This window comes from Anabas testudineus, chromosome 24 (assembly GCF_900324465.2).
Source record: "Anabas testudineus chromosome 24, fAnaTes1.2, whole genome shotgun sequence".
NCBI lineage: Eukaryota > Metazoa > Chordata > Actinopteri > Anabantiformes > Anabantidae > Anabas > Anabas testudineus.
In genome coordinates, this window is record NC_046632.1 from 9,517,232 (window position 1) to 9,532,813 (window position 15,582).

The 15,582-nt window shown below is 42.0% G+C and overlaps 2 protein-coding genes and 2 long non-coding RNA genes across 4 annotated transcripts; 1 reads left to right on the top strand and 3 right to left on the bottom strand.

The window, feature by feature from the left end:
* Window positions 1-2,034: 2,034 nt before the first annotated feature.
* On the bottom strand, window positions 2,035-2,505 carry LOC117152831. The gene is made up of 3 exons (XR_004463367.1): window positions 2,429-2,505; window positions 2,190-2,298; window positions 2,035-2,077 (listed from the first exon to the last, which is right to left on the bottom strand). It is a non-coding gene; the product is annotated as an uncharacterized LOC117152831 (long non-coding RNA).
* Window positions 2,506-2,512: 7 nt separating this feature from the next.
* On the bottom strand, window positions 2,513-4,448 carry LOC113149618 (ubiquitin carboxyl-terminal hydrolase 37-like). The gene is made up of 9 exons (XM_033325893.1): window positions 4,386-4,448; window positions 4,196-4,257; window positions 3,828-3,965; window positions 3,559-3,621; window positions 3,336-3,467; window positions 3,104-3,227; window positions 2,860-3,011; window positions 2,636-2,735; window positions 2,513-2,533 (listed from the first exon to the last, which is right to left on the bottom strand). Exons 5-9 carry the CDS (start codon window positions 3,437-3,439, stop codon window positions 2,513-2,515), a joined length of 501 nt encoding a protein of 166 aa, XP_033181784.1. The 5' UTR covers window positions 3,440-3,467; window positions 3,559-3,621; window positions 3,828-3,965; window positions 4,196-4,257; window positions 4,386-4,448.
* Window positions 4,449-4,690: 242 nt separating this feature from the next.
* Window positions 4,691-5,159, bottom strand: LOC113148916. Its single transcript, XR_003297530.1, has 3 exons — window positions 5,092-5,159; window positions 4,841-4,940; window positions 4,691-4,716 (listed from the first exon to the last, which is right to left on the bottom strand). It is a non-coding gene; the product is annotated as an uncharacterized LOC113148916 (long non-coding RNA).
* A 5,280-nt stretch (window positions 5,160-10,439) lies between these two features.
* batf (basic leucine zipper transcription factor, ATF-like) lies at window positions 10,440-15,227 on the top strand. The gene is made up of 3 exons (XM_026340737.1): window positions 10,440-10,725; window positions 11,714-11,818; window positions 14,382-15,227. Exons 1-3 carry the CDS (start codon window positions 10,663-10,665, stop codon window positions 14,580-14,582), a joined length of 369 nt encoding a protein of 122 aa, XP_026196522.1. The 5' UTR covers window positions 10,440-10,662; the 3' UTR covers window positions 14,583-15,227.
* The last annotated feature ends 355 nt before the right edge of the window (window positions 15,228-15,582 follow it).

Genomic DNA, 15,582 nt, shown 5'->3' on the forward strand with positions numbered 1-15,582 from the left:
AAACCCCGCATTTACTAAGATTAAGGTGAAATATGTGACTGAACGGAAGTTACTGCAGCTGCGCTTTTATTTTTCCGCCCATGTGTCGCCTTGCTTCCGTGATGACGTCATGTTAGTCGAAGTCAAAAGCCCGATGAGCTCGTGAGCTCCTCGCCGGGTGCGGTGGCGCGCGCCTGTAATCCAAGCTACCGGGAGGCTGAGGCTGGAGGATCGTTTGAGCTCAGGAGCTCTGAGCTGCAGCGGACTATGGCGATCGGGTGTCCGCACTAAGCTCGGTATCGATATGGTGCTCCTGGGGGAGCCCGGGACCACCAGGTCGTCTAAGGAGGGGTGCACCGGCCCAGGTCGGACACGGAGCAGGTCAAAGCCCCCGTGCCGCTCAGTAGTGGGATCGCGCCTGTGAATAGACGCTGTAGTGCAGCCTGAGTAAAACAGCGGGACCCAGTCTTTTTCAGTCCCTCCCCGACAAACTACTGTCACTACACACACTCACACGTCATGTGTGCCCCCCCCACACACACACTGCAGCTCCGTCACTCCGCTCCCACCACAAACCTCCACTGACTGCAGCTCTCAGGGTCCCACACCACCTCCACCTGGACCACTGCACCAACTGCACCCAGCACTTCTCACCGCCTCCTGCAGGTGGCGCTAAACCACAACTACAAACATTCAGCGGCTCTCAAACTTTTTCTTTCACCTGAATCTGTGTTTTGGTTCTGATGGTTCTGTTCTGGTTCAAATAACAGAAACACACTGACGCTGTGTTCAGTAAGTTTCACCAGAGAATGAGTCACAAATTATTTCTAATTGTGAACTGATGACATCACAACGTGAATCAGTTTTCAGTCCCGAAGTGCACAGACTATTTTATCAGAAAGGTAGATGATAAAGATCAGTCAGAGTGAGCTCTGTGTGCAGGATAGGAACACGTTGACCTTAAATTGAACCTTATAAAAATATGATAAAAACCCCAAAGAGTAAAATCTGCAGAGGTTTATTTAGTTTTCACTCTTGTCCTCAGAGAGCAAGCCAAATACTGGAACAACACAGAACCATCTCTGCACTGCACAGCTCGGGTGACACAGCTGATCAGTTGAGGTGGACTTGTTCTGCTGTCCAGGGGCGACGGCGGCAAGGAAAAACTCCCTCTGACAGAGGAAGAAACCTTGGGAGGAACCAGGCTCTCTGAGGGTGGTGGCCCATCCTCCTGTGGGCTGTGGGACCTCCAGCTGTTCTTGTCCAGGCGGCATCTTCATCATCCGTCTGTGTTTGTGGTCCTTCGTTGTCAACCTCCATGTTCACCACCTGCAGATTAATGACTCAGAGAGAAGAGCCAGACTTACCTCTGGTGTTTTTGAGTCACTGATCCTGGAGTCACATCATCAGTTTTTGTTGTCCCACTTTCTTCAAGGTGTTTTACATCTGACAACACAGACAGAAGTCTCACTAAATACTCTGCTGGTGTGTTAAGATGGACGTCCGAGCGTTGTCTGTGTGTCTTCTTCTTACGTGTTTCTGGTAAAACAGGATGTAGGCCGAGTCCTGGCGCTGCTGGCAGACGGACGCACCAGTTGTTTCTTGGACCAGTAAATCGTTGATGGTGAGCCAGCGGTCAGCTGGCTCGTCAGGACAGTTGTCCGGGTGGACACGGTCACAGATGTAGTGTCCTACGAGGAGAGATTATGTAGGCTCCTTTATTTTAACTGAGACCAGACAGAATTGACTTCCTGATGGATTCAGTTTGTGTAATAAAGCTCTGACAGTTAACAACTTTAATTAGACATTATCCTCACACAGTTTATTTACATCTGTCTCAGAACTGAGTGAAAGTCATTGTTCTTATGTGAAACCAGACGTTCAGTCAAAGTGAATGGTTTCAATGGATTTAATATGCTGCAAAATGTACTGTATTAAATGCTGCTGTGACTGAATTAAGACAATCGAAACATTTTTTATTATTAGTTGAGTTTCTAACTCATCTGTGATCTGTTTCAATAAGATGTCTGATGGTCTTACCTATTTCTGCGGTCCCAAAATGGCTGATGGCACTGACCAAACTGTAGCAGCTGTTTTCCTGAGAAGAAGCACAGTCAGCAGGAGTTAGATTCACACACCCAGATTTACTTCACTTACTTACTCACTTCATAGTTTCAGATTGTTCTTAGGTGACCTCCGTTTGTCTGTACCTGTTTGGAGGACACAATCAGGTCCCTCTGTAGCATGACTGGGTCTTGCACCTTCACCAGCTGAAAGGAGGGAGTGAAGCCAAAGCGCTTCAGGTGCAGGACGAGCACTCTGTAGGAAATGTGGCAGATTGTTAGAATACGATTTGTTGTCGTTGGTGAAGATCAAGGAGTCTTTATGCACAGTGAAGTCCAGTTTGGAAACCGCTCAGGTCACTGGTGATAGTTGTGATGTCGCTCACCTTGGCAGGTTCTTGAACTCTGACCTCTGGCCTGATGTTGTCCCTCCACACTCACAGTTGTACTCCACCTCTGTCTCCTGCAGATCAGCACAGAGAAAACAGACTCTGTGAAATAAAGCGTGTAACAAAACCAAAACACACACAAACAGAACTCTGTGTGTGTTGAGTCGGTGCTGATGTGACCGAACAGGAACAGACGGGTCGTACCATCTGGTACCGCTGGATCATCTGAACCACAGAGCCTCCAGGAACCAGGTCGAGGGACAGGTTGGTGAATGTTTCTAGTTGTTTTGACTGGATCCCACACCTGCACATTAAATCAATAATACACATAAAAACACAGCAACCAGGCTGCTGCTGGACCAGACCAGGGGTGTGTTGACCCCTGTTCTGTCCTGCTGTGTGTCTGATGTTTTTTTTTGTAGTCTCACCTCTTGCAGGTCCTTGTGTTCTCCATGTTGAACACCAGGTGACCCTCAACGGGGCAGGTGTACGTCCTGCTCATGATGTCTGCACAGTCCTGAAGCAGGGGGGCCAGATTCCTCATCTGATCCAGGACTGAGGTCAGGAACTCGTGAGCGTCCTAAAGTCACAGTGACAAAACAAGGAGTTGACACACAGAAGGGAAAAATCAGGAGGAGGTGGAATCTTAAAAAAGGACCCCAGCTGACTCACTTTCTGCTGCTGGTCCCTGAACTCGGGCACCTGGACTGACAGCACTTCCTTAAATGAATGCAGGAGGCGGCTTTTTCTTTGGTAGTCCAGGGAGGTGTGGGCGTCTCTGACGGCCATGAATCTTCTGCAGAGGGTGAAAGAAAAGAGAAGTTACTGCTGATCTCTAATTGAAACTTTTCTTCTGCTTTGTGGAGTGTGTGTGTGTGTGTGTGTGTGTGTGTGTCCTCTGTACCTCAACAGTCGGGCACTAGGGACTGAGCTCCAGAGCCACTTCTGGCAGCTGAAGCCCCTCACAAAGTCCCCCAGTCCCAGGAGACTCTGCAGGCTGGAGTTCATATAGCAGCTTTGTCCTGTGTTTGGAAACCTGACACACAAACACAACAAGTCAAACACACATCAACATGATCAATTCTTCGTTAACTACATCTTGTTACAAGTTTGGTTCTTGTTCTCACCCGAGGCAGTTGATGATTCTTATGTTTGCACCATAAGTGAAACCAGCTGAACTGTGTGTGAAGCTACACAGAGAAATAAATACACACAAACACACAGTCAGTAAGAATTTAAAGTGTGTTATCTTATTAAAGAGACCCTGACAGTCTTTGAAAACCTTCAGCAAGGTTGTTAATGTCAGATAAACAGGGAAGAGACAGCTAAATGTTTGATTTCTGAGACGCTGACTTTGACTGTATCAGTACAACGTGTGGGGGTGTTTTCTACTGACATGTTCAAGTGTTGTTGGTTCAGTGACTGGATGACGGCCTCCCTCCTTAAATCGTTGTAGTTGGGCAAACCAGGCAGCCAGTAGTCTGTCTCATCCTGGTCAGAGTTTGACTGTGGGAGCTTCTTTATTTTTCGTGGACTGTTGATGGAAGAAGACAAGATAAGTTATAGAAAATGCAAATAAATAAAATATTAAACTGGATTACACATTACTACAGAGTTTATTTAACTGTAACAGATTTTAAAGAAACGTCCCGTGAGTCGACTCAGATGGACATCACGTTTACCAAAGAACTGTGATCATATGTCCGAATAAGACAATGGTTCTCATAAAGCTAATTCATAGTAACATTAAGTCAATTTCATCACCTCCTCTGAGGTTTCTCCTTATCTTTGTTATTGTCGGCAGCAGGACTGACCCGATTCTTTTTCTGTTGGAGGAAAAATTCACTTAGAGTTCAATTATTTAAAGACAGACTGATGGAACGACATCAGATTTAGTCTGGACACAGAGCTAACTGGTTAAAACTGAGCTCAGGGTCCTTTCTGTCGAACATACCTTTAAGCATTTCAACAATCGACGCCACCAACGAGTGTTTTTGGTGGTTTGATTTGACTCAGTTTTGCTAAGAAGAAAAAAGATTTTTCTGTAAACCTTTTGCAAAATGAGCAAAGTCAAAAAAAATAAAGGTGTGGTGCAGAAAACTGTTTTTGTCTCAATTTTTCCTCATTAATCATAATAAATTATTAATAAATGCTCTACCACACTTTTAAACAAAGTCATTCACTAAATAAAACTGTAAAAACATCACTGCACAAACTGAAAAAATGACTCAGTGATAAGATAGTTTTTACCTTGTCTTTCCTCCTGTTTGATCAGTTTGTTTCTTCTGCAGAGTAAAAAGAAGAATCATTATTATGAGTGAACTATGTTTAATGGTCACTTACAACAAGTCTCAACAGATCAGTGTATGAAATGATGTTAATGTGATGATCTGATGATTTCTGTCATACCGCTACGTGACGGAAGAGACAGTTCCTCCACTGTTTCTTCTTGCTAATTCTTCCACTCTCAGCTGGGTTTGCTGAGTTTGGAGCTTTGGTGGCAGCAACACTGTTGGTAAAGAGTCATTTAGCCAGGGAATAAGTCAGTAATCATTTGTAAAAAGCAATATTTCAGATGGTAACTAGCTACTGAAACTAATGTGAGGATCAAGGAGTTGTTAAAATAATAATAAAACAACAACAGTAATAAATGTTCTTACGTTGTGTGAGAGCTGAGATGTTGTTTGCTCTCATCTGCCACAAGATCCTCTGAAGGTTTTTGTTTTTTCTGTTCAGAATAAAGAATAAATTGTAAAATATTGACTGAAAAATAAAGTGTGTAGCAGCAAACTGGACAGAAATCACCTACAAGACATTTAACTCAATAAAATGTCTGAATATGCCAACGTTTCTAGTTCACAAGTTCAAATTAATGATACAGAATCTGCAGAAATATGTGTAATTCATCAGTGAGACAAACCCTCTGTGGGAAAAAACGCAATCCAAACATCTTGATGCTGATTTGATCCGTTTAGTGACTTAAACTTCAAGTGTTTGCTCTTGTTTAGTTCAAGTGTTGAAGTGAATCTGGTCTCTCAGTGAGACTGGGACTTCTAAACTCAGCAGTTCTGGATTGTGAATGGTTGTGATGTCATAAACTCAGCTCTCTGCTAATGTGCATATTTTAGAATATGTAGAATATAGTATTTATAATGTGTTCAGCTACAGCAATGTCTCCACTGTGTTTGGGAAATGCTGCTGTTTGTCATCTTACCCAGAGTCTGATGAGAAGGGATCAGTTTCACCTCTGAGCCTCCAGCACAGGACGGGTTTAACTCTGCTCAGCTCAGAGTTAGTAGCAGGTGGAAACTGTTAGAGGGACAAACACAGACCCACAGGTTTCTCCATGTTGTTTTATTTTTATTTACATTTAAAATCAAAATGAGAGATCATCAGTTCTGCAGAAGTTAGAGTTTGTGATTCAAGCTGACAAGCATTTAATGAAGTAGCAGACAACAGGTTGGGTTGTTTCAAGGTTTAGTTTTTCATTTTTGATGAAGCTTTGTTTCCTCCACTGCTTTTAATAAACTACATTTAACATATCCTGGAGATTTTTTCATCTTTCAAAGTAAAACTGTCTCTATCTGCCCTGCAGGAGGAGACAAAGTACAACATTAAACAAGCTTCTAGATGAATTACTCATAAAGACACAACAGTTTTATCTCAGTGAAACGTGCATCAAATAAAAAACACAGAAACACCGTGAGCTTCCACAAACACGTTTTTAAAGTTAATTAACCTGAAAATATCTGCAGGGTTTATAGGTTACTGCATCAGATTTAAAGGTTTCTTTAATATTTATCTGCTTCTCATTTGCTGTATGCACATCAAACCACAATAATGAATATTGTTCACTGATCAAATGAAGTTTAATGTCATTCAGTGTCTTTTTTTCATAATAAAAATAATAATAATAATAATTTTGCTAAAATACTAAAACCCTGAACGTGTCGTCCCACTCTGACACACTGAACTTCAGTGACTGAGGTCAATCTGTGCAAACTGTGTTTTCACTGACAGAGATCAGTGAAACTGTGGCTGTTGTTGTTTTGTGAAGAGTTGACGTCACTTCTGTTTCCTCCTTCTGTCAGATCAGATCATGACGTAATAAGCCTGAATGTCATGACGTCATCTCATCATTTAGATGTTTTATGTAGACTACTGTGACTGTGAGTGTTCACCTAAACCTTCTCAGTCAGCTGACGAGTGACGAGAGTCGCCGCTGCTGCGTGATGACGTCATGTTAGTCAGAGTCAAAAGCCCGATGAGCTCGTGAGCTCCTCGCCGGGTGCGGTGGCGCGCGCCTGTAATCCAAGCTACCGGGAGGCTGAGGCTGGAGGATCGTTTGAGCTCAGGAGCTCTGAGCTGCAGCGGACTATGGCGATCGGGTGTCCGCACTAAGCTCGGTATCGATATGGTGCTCCTGGGGGAGCCCGGGACCACCAGGTCGTCTAAGGAGGGGTGCACCGGCCCAGGTCGGACACGGAGCAGGTCAAAGCCCCCGTGCCGCTCAGTAGTGGGATCGCGCCTGTGAATAGACGCTGTAGTGCAGCCTGAGTAAAACAGCGGGACCCAGTCTTTTTCAGTCCCTCCCCGACAAACTACTGTCACTACACACACTCACACATCATGTGTGCCCCCCCCCCACACACACACTGCAGCTCCTTCACTCCGCTCCCACCACAAACCTCCACTGACTGCAGCTCTCAGGGTCCCACACCACCTCCACCTGGACCACTGCACCAACTGCACCCAGCACTTCTCACCGGCTCCTGCAGGTGGCGCTAACTTCAAACCTCAAAGAAACTATTGTTAATCAATAGTTAATAGTTAATCAATCAATAACAAACTTTGAGATTTAATCTGTTTAATGTTTATTTTTAATGTTATCTGTGCAGTTAAGGTAAAACCTCAACTGGAACCATTAATTATGATCATAAACACCGTGTTACCGTCTATGAGACGACTTGTCCTGTGTGTGTTCCCATATTTGCTGCTCACATTCATTAGATTCTGGTACATTATGTTTTAACAGGTTCCCTGAGATGAGGCAGTGACAGTGACACTTGGTGGTATATCAGCAGCATATCAACTGAATTTATTTGAAGTGTGTAAATGTCAGCTCTCCATCACTTATTGTCACTTCTTCCCACAGTTAACCTTTGTTCTATAATAGTTTGCTCATCACCTTCTCTGCAGTGTCAGTTCCCAGCAGCTCAGAGCTCAGACAGTTATAAACTTAATCAACGATTTTACAATTTGTGGACACAATTCAAGGATGCTTTGATTTAACGAGGAAGCATACCTTCTCATAGAGAAGAAGATAAAGTCCGAAACCTTCCTGCTTTAAATAATTTCCAGAGAACAACCTGAAGATGTCAACCTAATATGAAACCGTGTTGTTTCCCACATCTCAGGATGATTTATGTAGACAAGCAGGTGGCTCTCATAGTTACGTCAAACGGTGCTATTGATAATATAATCACAATTATTTCACATATCTCACTATATGGTAAACTAAGACTCTCTCCATATTTGAGGGTTTAAAATAACCTCATATTAACGTAATTCTGTTTGTGAGCATTGTTTTGAAAAATCAACACTGACTGGGTGTCTTACAAATACCTCTTTGTTTTAAAGTGGATGTAATTAAACACGTGTCAGTGCTGTTTGTGGTCAACAAAGTCTACACGATTTTTCACCTCGATTTTTCACCTCACCTCAATAATTTGTTGCTTATTAGAAACCTCCCACAGTTGTTTCCAAGGAAGACAGACCACATATCTGAGCACGTCGGTTTTCTATCTAATTAAATGGCTTTTGGAGGTTTTTCCAAGTAATTGCAGCCTGACGAAGACTGCTGTTGAAGCAGTGGTTAAAATTCATGCAAATTGTTATCTGATCAGCAGCCGCTTCTACAAAATCTTCCTTAGGATGATTGTTGTGTAAGTAAAGATTACATCTTTAAACTGTTGATAAGCTGTTATTGGGCCGTTCACTCTACACTGAGCAACAAATCAGAAATGGTAAGGAATAATTATCTTTGTTTTAAGGATAGAAAAAATGTAATAGAAAAGAATTGTATGTCTTTTAAAAGTAGAGTATTAGCAAGAAGGCAGATATGGGAGGACAGAGGTCAAAGGTCTCAAGCCAGACTCAAAGAGAGTATTCTGCAGTAACATGCCCTGTATGCATTAAGCTACCAGAGAAATCTGAATTACATCTATTTAAAAGTGATATTTTTGCGGAGGGCAGAAGGGGTTGAAAGAGACTTTAACACTGGAATAGTTGCATTCATTCTTATTTAATTTATTATGAGTTTTACTTTTAATCTGATCACCTTGAGGTTAGCAGCCTCTTTGTCAATGAAAACCTGGACAAGATGACAGCATACAGTTTCAGACAGTACACTTCACTTTAAATGATGATTCAGAGTCGTGGGGCAGCTGGGGGGCATACCCTACAATACATAGCGGGCAGCTGCCTCCACTTTCCCCCCTATAGACTCACCCCGGCCTAAAGGTCATTTAAGGTTTAGAGATAAACTAAACATAGAAATCGGGCCATACTAAGTCAAAGCCATGCCCTAGATTTGCTTTTCCCGACTCTCAGCATTTGTACTGTATTGTGACTGTGTTCTGTTTAAAGCAGAATTTGACTAATCAGCTTTACTCTTCATTCTCTCTTTTTTCTTTTTACAGTCTCAACTCTTTTGGACAGCGTTAAATGCCAAGTATTAGAAATGTCTGCCCTTGCCCAAGCTTTTCAAAATTCCTGTGATGGGAGAACATGTTTTTGTGTGGGTGGACTGTTCTGCCAAGCAAATCTGTTTTGGTCCTGATTCTTTTTTTTTTTTTTTTTTTCTCACAAGAAAATCTTGTTCTTGCACCACCAAATGCTACCTCGTGATGGGGGCAAACATGAAAATAATACATGAGCAAAGGGCACGCCAGCTTTAGAGTTGTCACCTTTTGATTTGTAAGTGAATTTTTGTCGGGCGTTGAAGCATCAGTATGTGTGAAAGGCATCACAGAAGATTGGGCTTTTTCAGCCATAAAGGTACCAGTTGAGATCAGATTTTTTTTTCTTTTGTTTCCAGTATGTTCATCCCCCTCACCAAAATGTACATTTAGGGAATATTTAACCAAAAATTACACTTTCTAAAAGATTCCCCACACTTCAACAGTCACTTACAGTGAAAGACAGCGAGGGATTTCTAGGTGGGGTTTTGGGGAGCCCCTTGAGTATTTCTCAATGCCCTTGACATTGCCTCACCTTAGCGCAGCTGGTTGGTTAGGCAAGAGTAGCGTGGTACAGTTCTGGAAATTACCACGAAGTGTGTGTAAATGATCATGACCCAGTCATCCATGTGGAGTTTAGGGATGCACTGTCTCTAGAAGATTTTGTTGAAACATGATTTCATATGTAGCTGCTAAAAAAAAAAAAACAAAAGGAGGAGGGAATGCCCATGATGCCCGTCTAACACACATGCACCCAGACGTACACCCACACACACCCACATAACCACACATGGGAAATGGGTTGCAGCAAGGTTTGTATTCGTATTTGTTTTTGTATTTGTAGTGTATTTTAAAATAAATGTATGCATTGTGTAATGGGGATTGCACCACTACCAAACACTCCATAAAACCATAAAAATATTTTCATGTGTAGGCAATTGGGTAACTGTTCTGTATCTGTGCGTTTATATATCCTCTCATGTTTATTCATTGTCGCTTTAACCCTCAATATGTTATTTCTCTGGACTTTTTAAGATGACCTTATGTGCTTTAACTTTCCATCAGACATGTGACTTCCAGTCTAATGCAACTTACCCAGATTCTTACCAGAAGCCACATCAGAAACAGCTAATTAGGTAGACAGCTAGTCACACACTGTATGTGTGTCAGGGACGGAGAGAGAAAGCGAGAGAGAGAGAGAGAGAAAGAGAGAGAGAGACAGAAACAGAGAGAGAGATAAAGGAAGAAAGCATGCGTGAGAGAGTGAAAGAGAAGGAGGAGTGACAGAAAGGGAAAGAAAAGAGGGAAGAAAGACATTCATTACTCATTAAGTGGTGAGCCAAGTTCTTCTCAGCTACTCGTTCTGCTACACGGACTCTCTCTCTCTCTCTCTGTGTGTCTCTCTCTTTCTCACACACACCACACACACATACTCAAAAACACAAAGCAGAAGTGGACAAAGACACACGGTTTCAGTCGCCGCAATTGGCTATGGCTCAGGGCTCTGACAGCAATGACACAAGTTACAAGTCCCCATCACCTGGAAGCAGGCCGGTAAGTGTACACTTCTTTTTTCTTTATTTACTGTCTCGGTTATCATTTGGTTACATCCTGTTCTCACTGACGATTGCCAAGTGTATGGTTAAAGCTTTCAGAAGTACATTCTGAACACACATCCTGTGAACTTACTTTTATTTAAATCTTTGATAGGTTGCAATGTGTCATGCATATTCGGTGCGCAGCAACACAGTGTGTTAAGGACACACTAGTTCTGCCACTGCTGGCTCTTTTCACAGTTTCTCAGAGTGTTTCACATGCACACATGGGCTGGAGGCATGACTTGCCTCAAGTGTAGGCTTTTGTGAATAGCACAATTCATCACAAGTTGTGGGAATCCTTTGTTTTTGCACGTCCTCAAACTGTGAATGATCTGAGAGCTGTTAGGAACAGACAATGTGTTAAATACAGTTTTCGTGTCCATGTGAGACACTGCCCATCATCCTCAGTGCTGTCTAGTTTCACGTGTGCCAGGCTCTAGCACATTGTTGCTCCTTTTTTCTTGTTCAAGAGCATTCTGGAAATAAAACTTTCAAACGCTCTCATTAAGCTGGGAGTTTCGCCTTGTGTGGCTGGAGCAGTTTCCCAGCAGCATCAGTTGTTTTTAGAGCTTTTCATGTACAAATCAGACGTTAGCTAATTTGTTATCTCTTTGATGTACAACTGACGCAGCATTTTGAAATGGATTACTTATTACGATACCAAGAAAATCGAGTGCTCAGGACATGAAACAGGGTGTGCGTTATACCTAACCGATGACTCAGCCACTCCCCGACCCAGCCCATTGCATTAGGTGTAATGTTAAGCCGATGATCTGTCAAACTGTCATTGAAACAGACAACACTTCCATTTCTAATCTCAATCAATAAGCTTCCAGCTAAGTGACTTTTTCACATTCGGTAAGCTCTCCGTGCCCAAAATGTGAGGTTACTCAGTGTTTATGTAACTGCACACGCTCTAACTGAAGGTATTTGTATTTTGTCAGAGCTCCTCAGATGATGCGAAGAAGGTGATGCGGCGAGAGAAGAACCGGATTGCTGCTCAGAAGAGCAGGATGAGGCAAACTCAGAAGGCTGACAGCTTACACGTGGTGAGGAGACCTTTCTCAGCAGCATCCACCAACATCACATATCAAAAGCAACACCAATTCAGCAAGAGACACAAAACAGACAATTATATTACATATATTATATTACATGCTAAACTACTGCTCCTGTACTGCTGTGCATTTTTGTAGTACAAACACAGGATTTATTTATTATACTTAAAGAAGCTAAATTTAAAACCCTGACAACCAGTGTTTTGTAATAGCCTTACAGTGTTGTAATGTTGGTTACAAAACCGATCATCTATGGTAGATTCAATGACAATCGGTCAAAGTTATTATCTCAATATTTAGCCTTAAATGATGGTACAACAGCACACTGGTGAATGTGCAGTGTGGCGGCCCTGCAGCAACTGCTTGCTTGCTAATCAAACACCATGAAATGTGGTCTTAACCCTGCAGTAGCTGTGTGCATGGTGTTTCATGATGCGCTGTGCAGCTTCTGGGAATGTACCATTTGTACTATATTTACAAAATGCTACTTGACCATGTGGTGATGTGTCATGGCTTCTGTTGGGCTGCACACTTGGAAGCTGCTCTGTGTGTTTGCAGAAGCTTAAGGAATAAATTAGCACGTGTGGGCAATCACTCCCTTTTTGCTGCAGAATCCAGCACAAGATACTGCAGCGCTGAATATAATAACAGGAGTGTGTCCGGGGCTAGCCGCTTTGTTCATCTGTGCCTTTATTCATTTCGTGTGCTCAGGTGTTAGTCAGTGCAAATGATCTCTCCTTCATTTCAGCTTCTATTTGTTTGGCTTAGAAAAATATGAATCTTTTAATCATAACCAAGCATCTATTAAACCTACAAACATCTGGATTTTTAGATATTTCACAAAGAGAAGCTACAACAGTTGAATGAATCAGAGGATTTCTTCAGAAATGATGTAATTATGAGTATTTCGTCTCGCGTGCACCAACTCTGCATGGTGCCACTTCTGACGTTAACCTATATTTCAACACACTGACCACGTATCCAGTCACCGTGCGACTTCCTCGTTCAAGAATGAATTATGCTGTACTCTACTCTGTCACTGCGCTTTCAGAGCAACTGTTTCTGTGAACTTTATCAGGTGATAAAAAGAGATATTGAGGCTTTAGAAAAGCCAGATTGTAGGCAGCAGCAGATCCATTGTTTCTGATTACATTAGACTCCTTCCCATGAAGTGTGTTATATCAATCTCTTGAAAGAGAGTCACAGTGAACACCAGTCTGTGGTTTTGCTTTCATCGTCTCGCTAGATAAACAGGAAGGCGAATTTTCCCTCTCTGTGACACCGTAGCTTATTTCCTGTTTCTTCAGTAGTATTTTTTTTCTTCTGTGTAAGTGAGCATGAAATTGTATGTCGTGGGCAGGAGGGGAGAAAAAGGCAGTCACTTCTTGTAAAGTGCTGATAGCAGTGGGCTGTATTTGGCTAAGTGACGCAAGCACTGGGGTTTGCCCAAAGGTTCTGTGACAGTAAGGACCCATAGTTCAGTAATATAATCTTTTGACCATGCTGTGATGATGTGATGACCTTTTCATTACCAAAGTGGAAGATTTCTCCCCTTCTATTCCCACACAAAGAAGAAAAAAACTACACACGTACAGCTCGCTCTGAAACCTTGTTTTGGAAAATGTACTTACATCATGCCAGTTTTTGTGAACTTTAGGTAATTCATATGAGATATTTTATGTGTATTAATACACTTTAGAAATTTTTTGAAAAATAAATAACTTATCTGAAAACTGAATCATTTATCAATGACAGTGATCATTTGTCACTTAAGTTATTTTTTGTTCTCTTGCAGTGTAAAAATAAGAATCCTTTATTCAGATTACCAATTTACCAGAAAGCAACTCTGAACAAAAATAAAGAAAAGTAGTATTAAAAAAAAGTAATATCAGTTGCCTGAGTTTCAGCATATGTTCTGCATGACTACCAACTATTTTTCAAATAATGCCACAGTTATATTTTTACATGTGTTTTTTCCTTCCTGTATGACTCTGACTATGATATGCAGTCATTTACAGTGAACACCATCTGCTGTCTACTTTTATTTATTGTTGTGTTACTATGGTCTTGAAGGCAGAAGGTAGATGTGATGTCGGCACACATCACCTAGCTACATGTTCATTCGCACTCCTTCTGAACTGAATGGAAACTACTGACTGCCACAACTCTGGAAACAGGACTGAGAGTCTGCAGCCATGCTAGCAGTGCTGTAAAGCCATACAACACCACAGTTGTGCTTTAAGCTCAATCCTTTCAAGTATGATCCTCACCATTTACTGAGCAGCACTAAACTACAGCTGGAATGTCATTATTAAAAATAACAGAATCATCATCAGGTTTGCCAAAGTCTCTGGGAACCATGACTGAATAAATCGGTCGTGCTTTAGAAAATGGTAGAAAGGTAAAATGTTAAAGCACAAAATATTTGTGTGGAAACAGAAAACTGTGCGGCACATTTGGCCAGTCACCGATAAGAGTCCAGTTGAACCTTTTATCACTAGTGAAAGACATTTCTGCTGACACACGTCCTGTCTTTGTGTCTTTGTGTTGACAGGAGAGTGAGAATCTGGAGAAGGAGAACGCAGCCCTGAGGAAGGAGGTGAAGCAGCTGACCGAGGAGGCCAAGTACCTGACGTCCGTGCTGAGCAGCCACGAACCTCTGTGCACCGGCCTGGCTCCTCAGACCCCCGACCTCCTCTACCCTCCTCACCACAGCAGCTACCACCACCAGCACATCACACACTACCAGCACTGACTACTGAGACAGCCGAAGACGTGCTGTGACACAGAAGACTGACCTCAAGGGAAGACTGACTGGACATGTGTTTTTAAATGTTAGTCATTGTTCAAAACTGATCATGGAGTCTACCAAATGAAGACAGAACTTCAACTGTGAGATGCAGTATTCAAAACTATTTATTTTGCTTCTGCTCACCCATTTGTGTTTATCTGATAAAAATCAGTGATCTGTTTGTGAACGTCAATGGTTTGATGAGTAGAATTAAGAACCAGTCTCTGTTTACATTGGGAGAAGAAAAAAAAAACAATAACTGCTGGCTATGTTCAGGTGACTCAAACAATATTTTTGTCAATTGATCATTTTTAGTGTCATGAGGGAGAAACTCTGTCATCCTGTCACATTTTAGAGCGTCTTGTGTATATGTTTAAGTGTGTAAATGTTGACTGATCATGCTCAGGAGCTTTCGACAGATTTGATTGTGGACAAACAGAATGTAGATTCGAGATCCTCAAGGCTTCGATGTACCAAAAAGAAACGGCTTGTTGTGAAGAACGGGCATTTAAAGGGTCTTGTTTTTTGGTAGGCTAATGGTGACATGTGCAAAGACCAACCAGCAAATGTATTTATTAAATGTAACGCCTCAAAGGTGATCATTTCTGACCTCCCGGGAGTTGTTATTCATTCCTTAACTGTTTTTTTGTTTCAGCAGAGTCTGCACTGATGCTGATAACAGAGGGGACGGGAGACAAACCTTGATGTTTTACACAGTCTCTAGATGGCACTGTTTACCAGTATGAGAGATGAAAGTTAGAGTAGAGCTCATGTTTCAAAGCACAAACAAAGATTCACAGCTATATGTGGGTATGAATAACTGTTCACTCAAGTCATTCATGTTTTATTCCTCAGTTAATAAATCCAAAATAAATGTTTAGGCTGAAAGAGAAGTGATAACAGAAAGTGCATCTTTTTACAAATTCACTTTGCTCCACATTCATATTAGCAGCAACATGTCTGA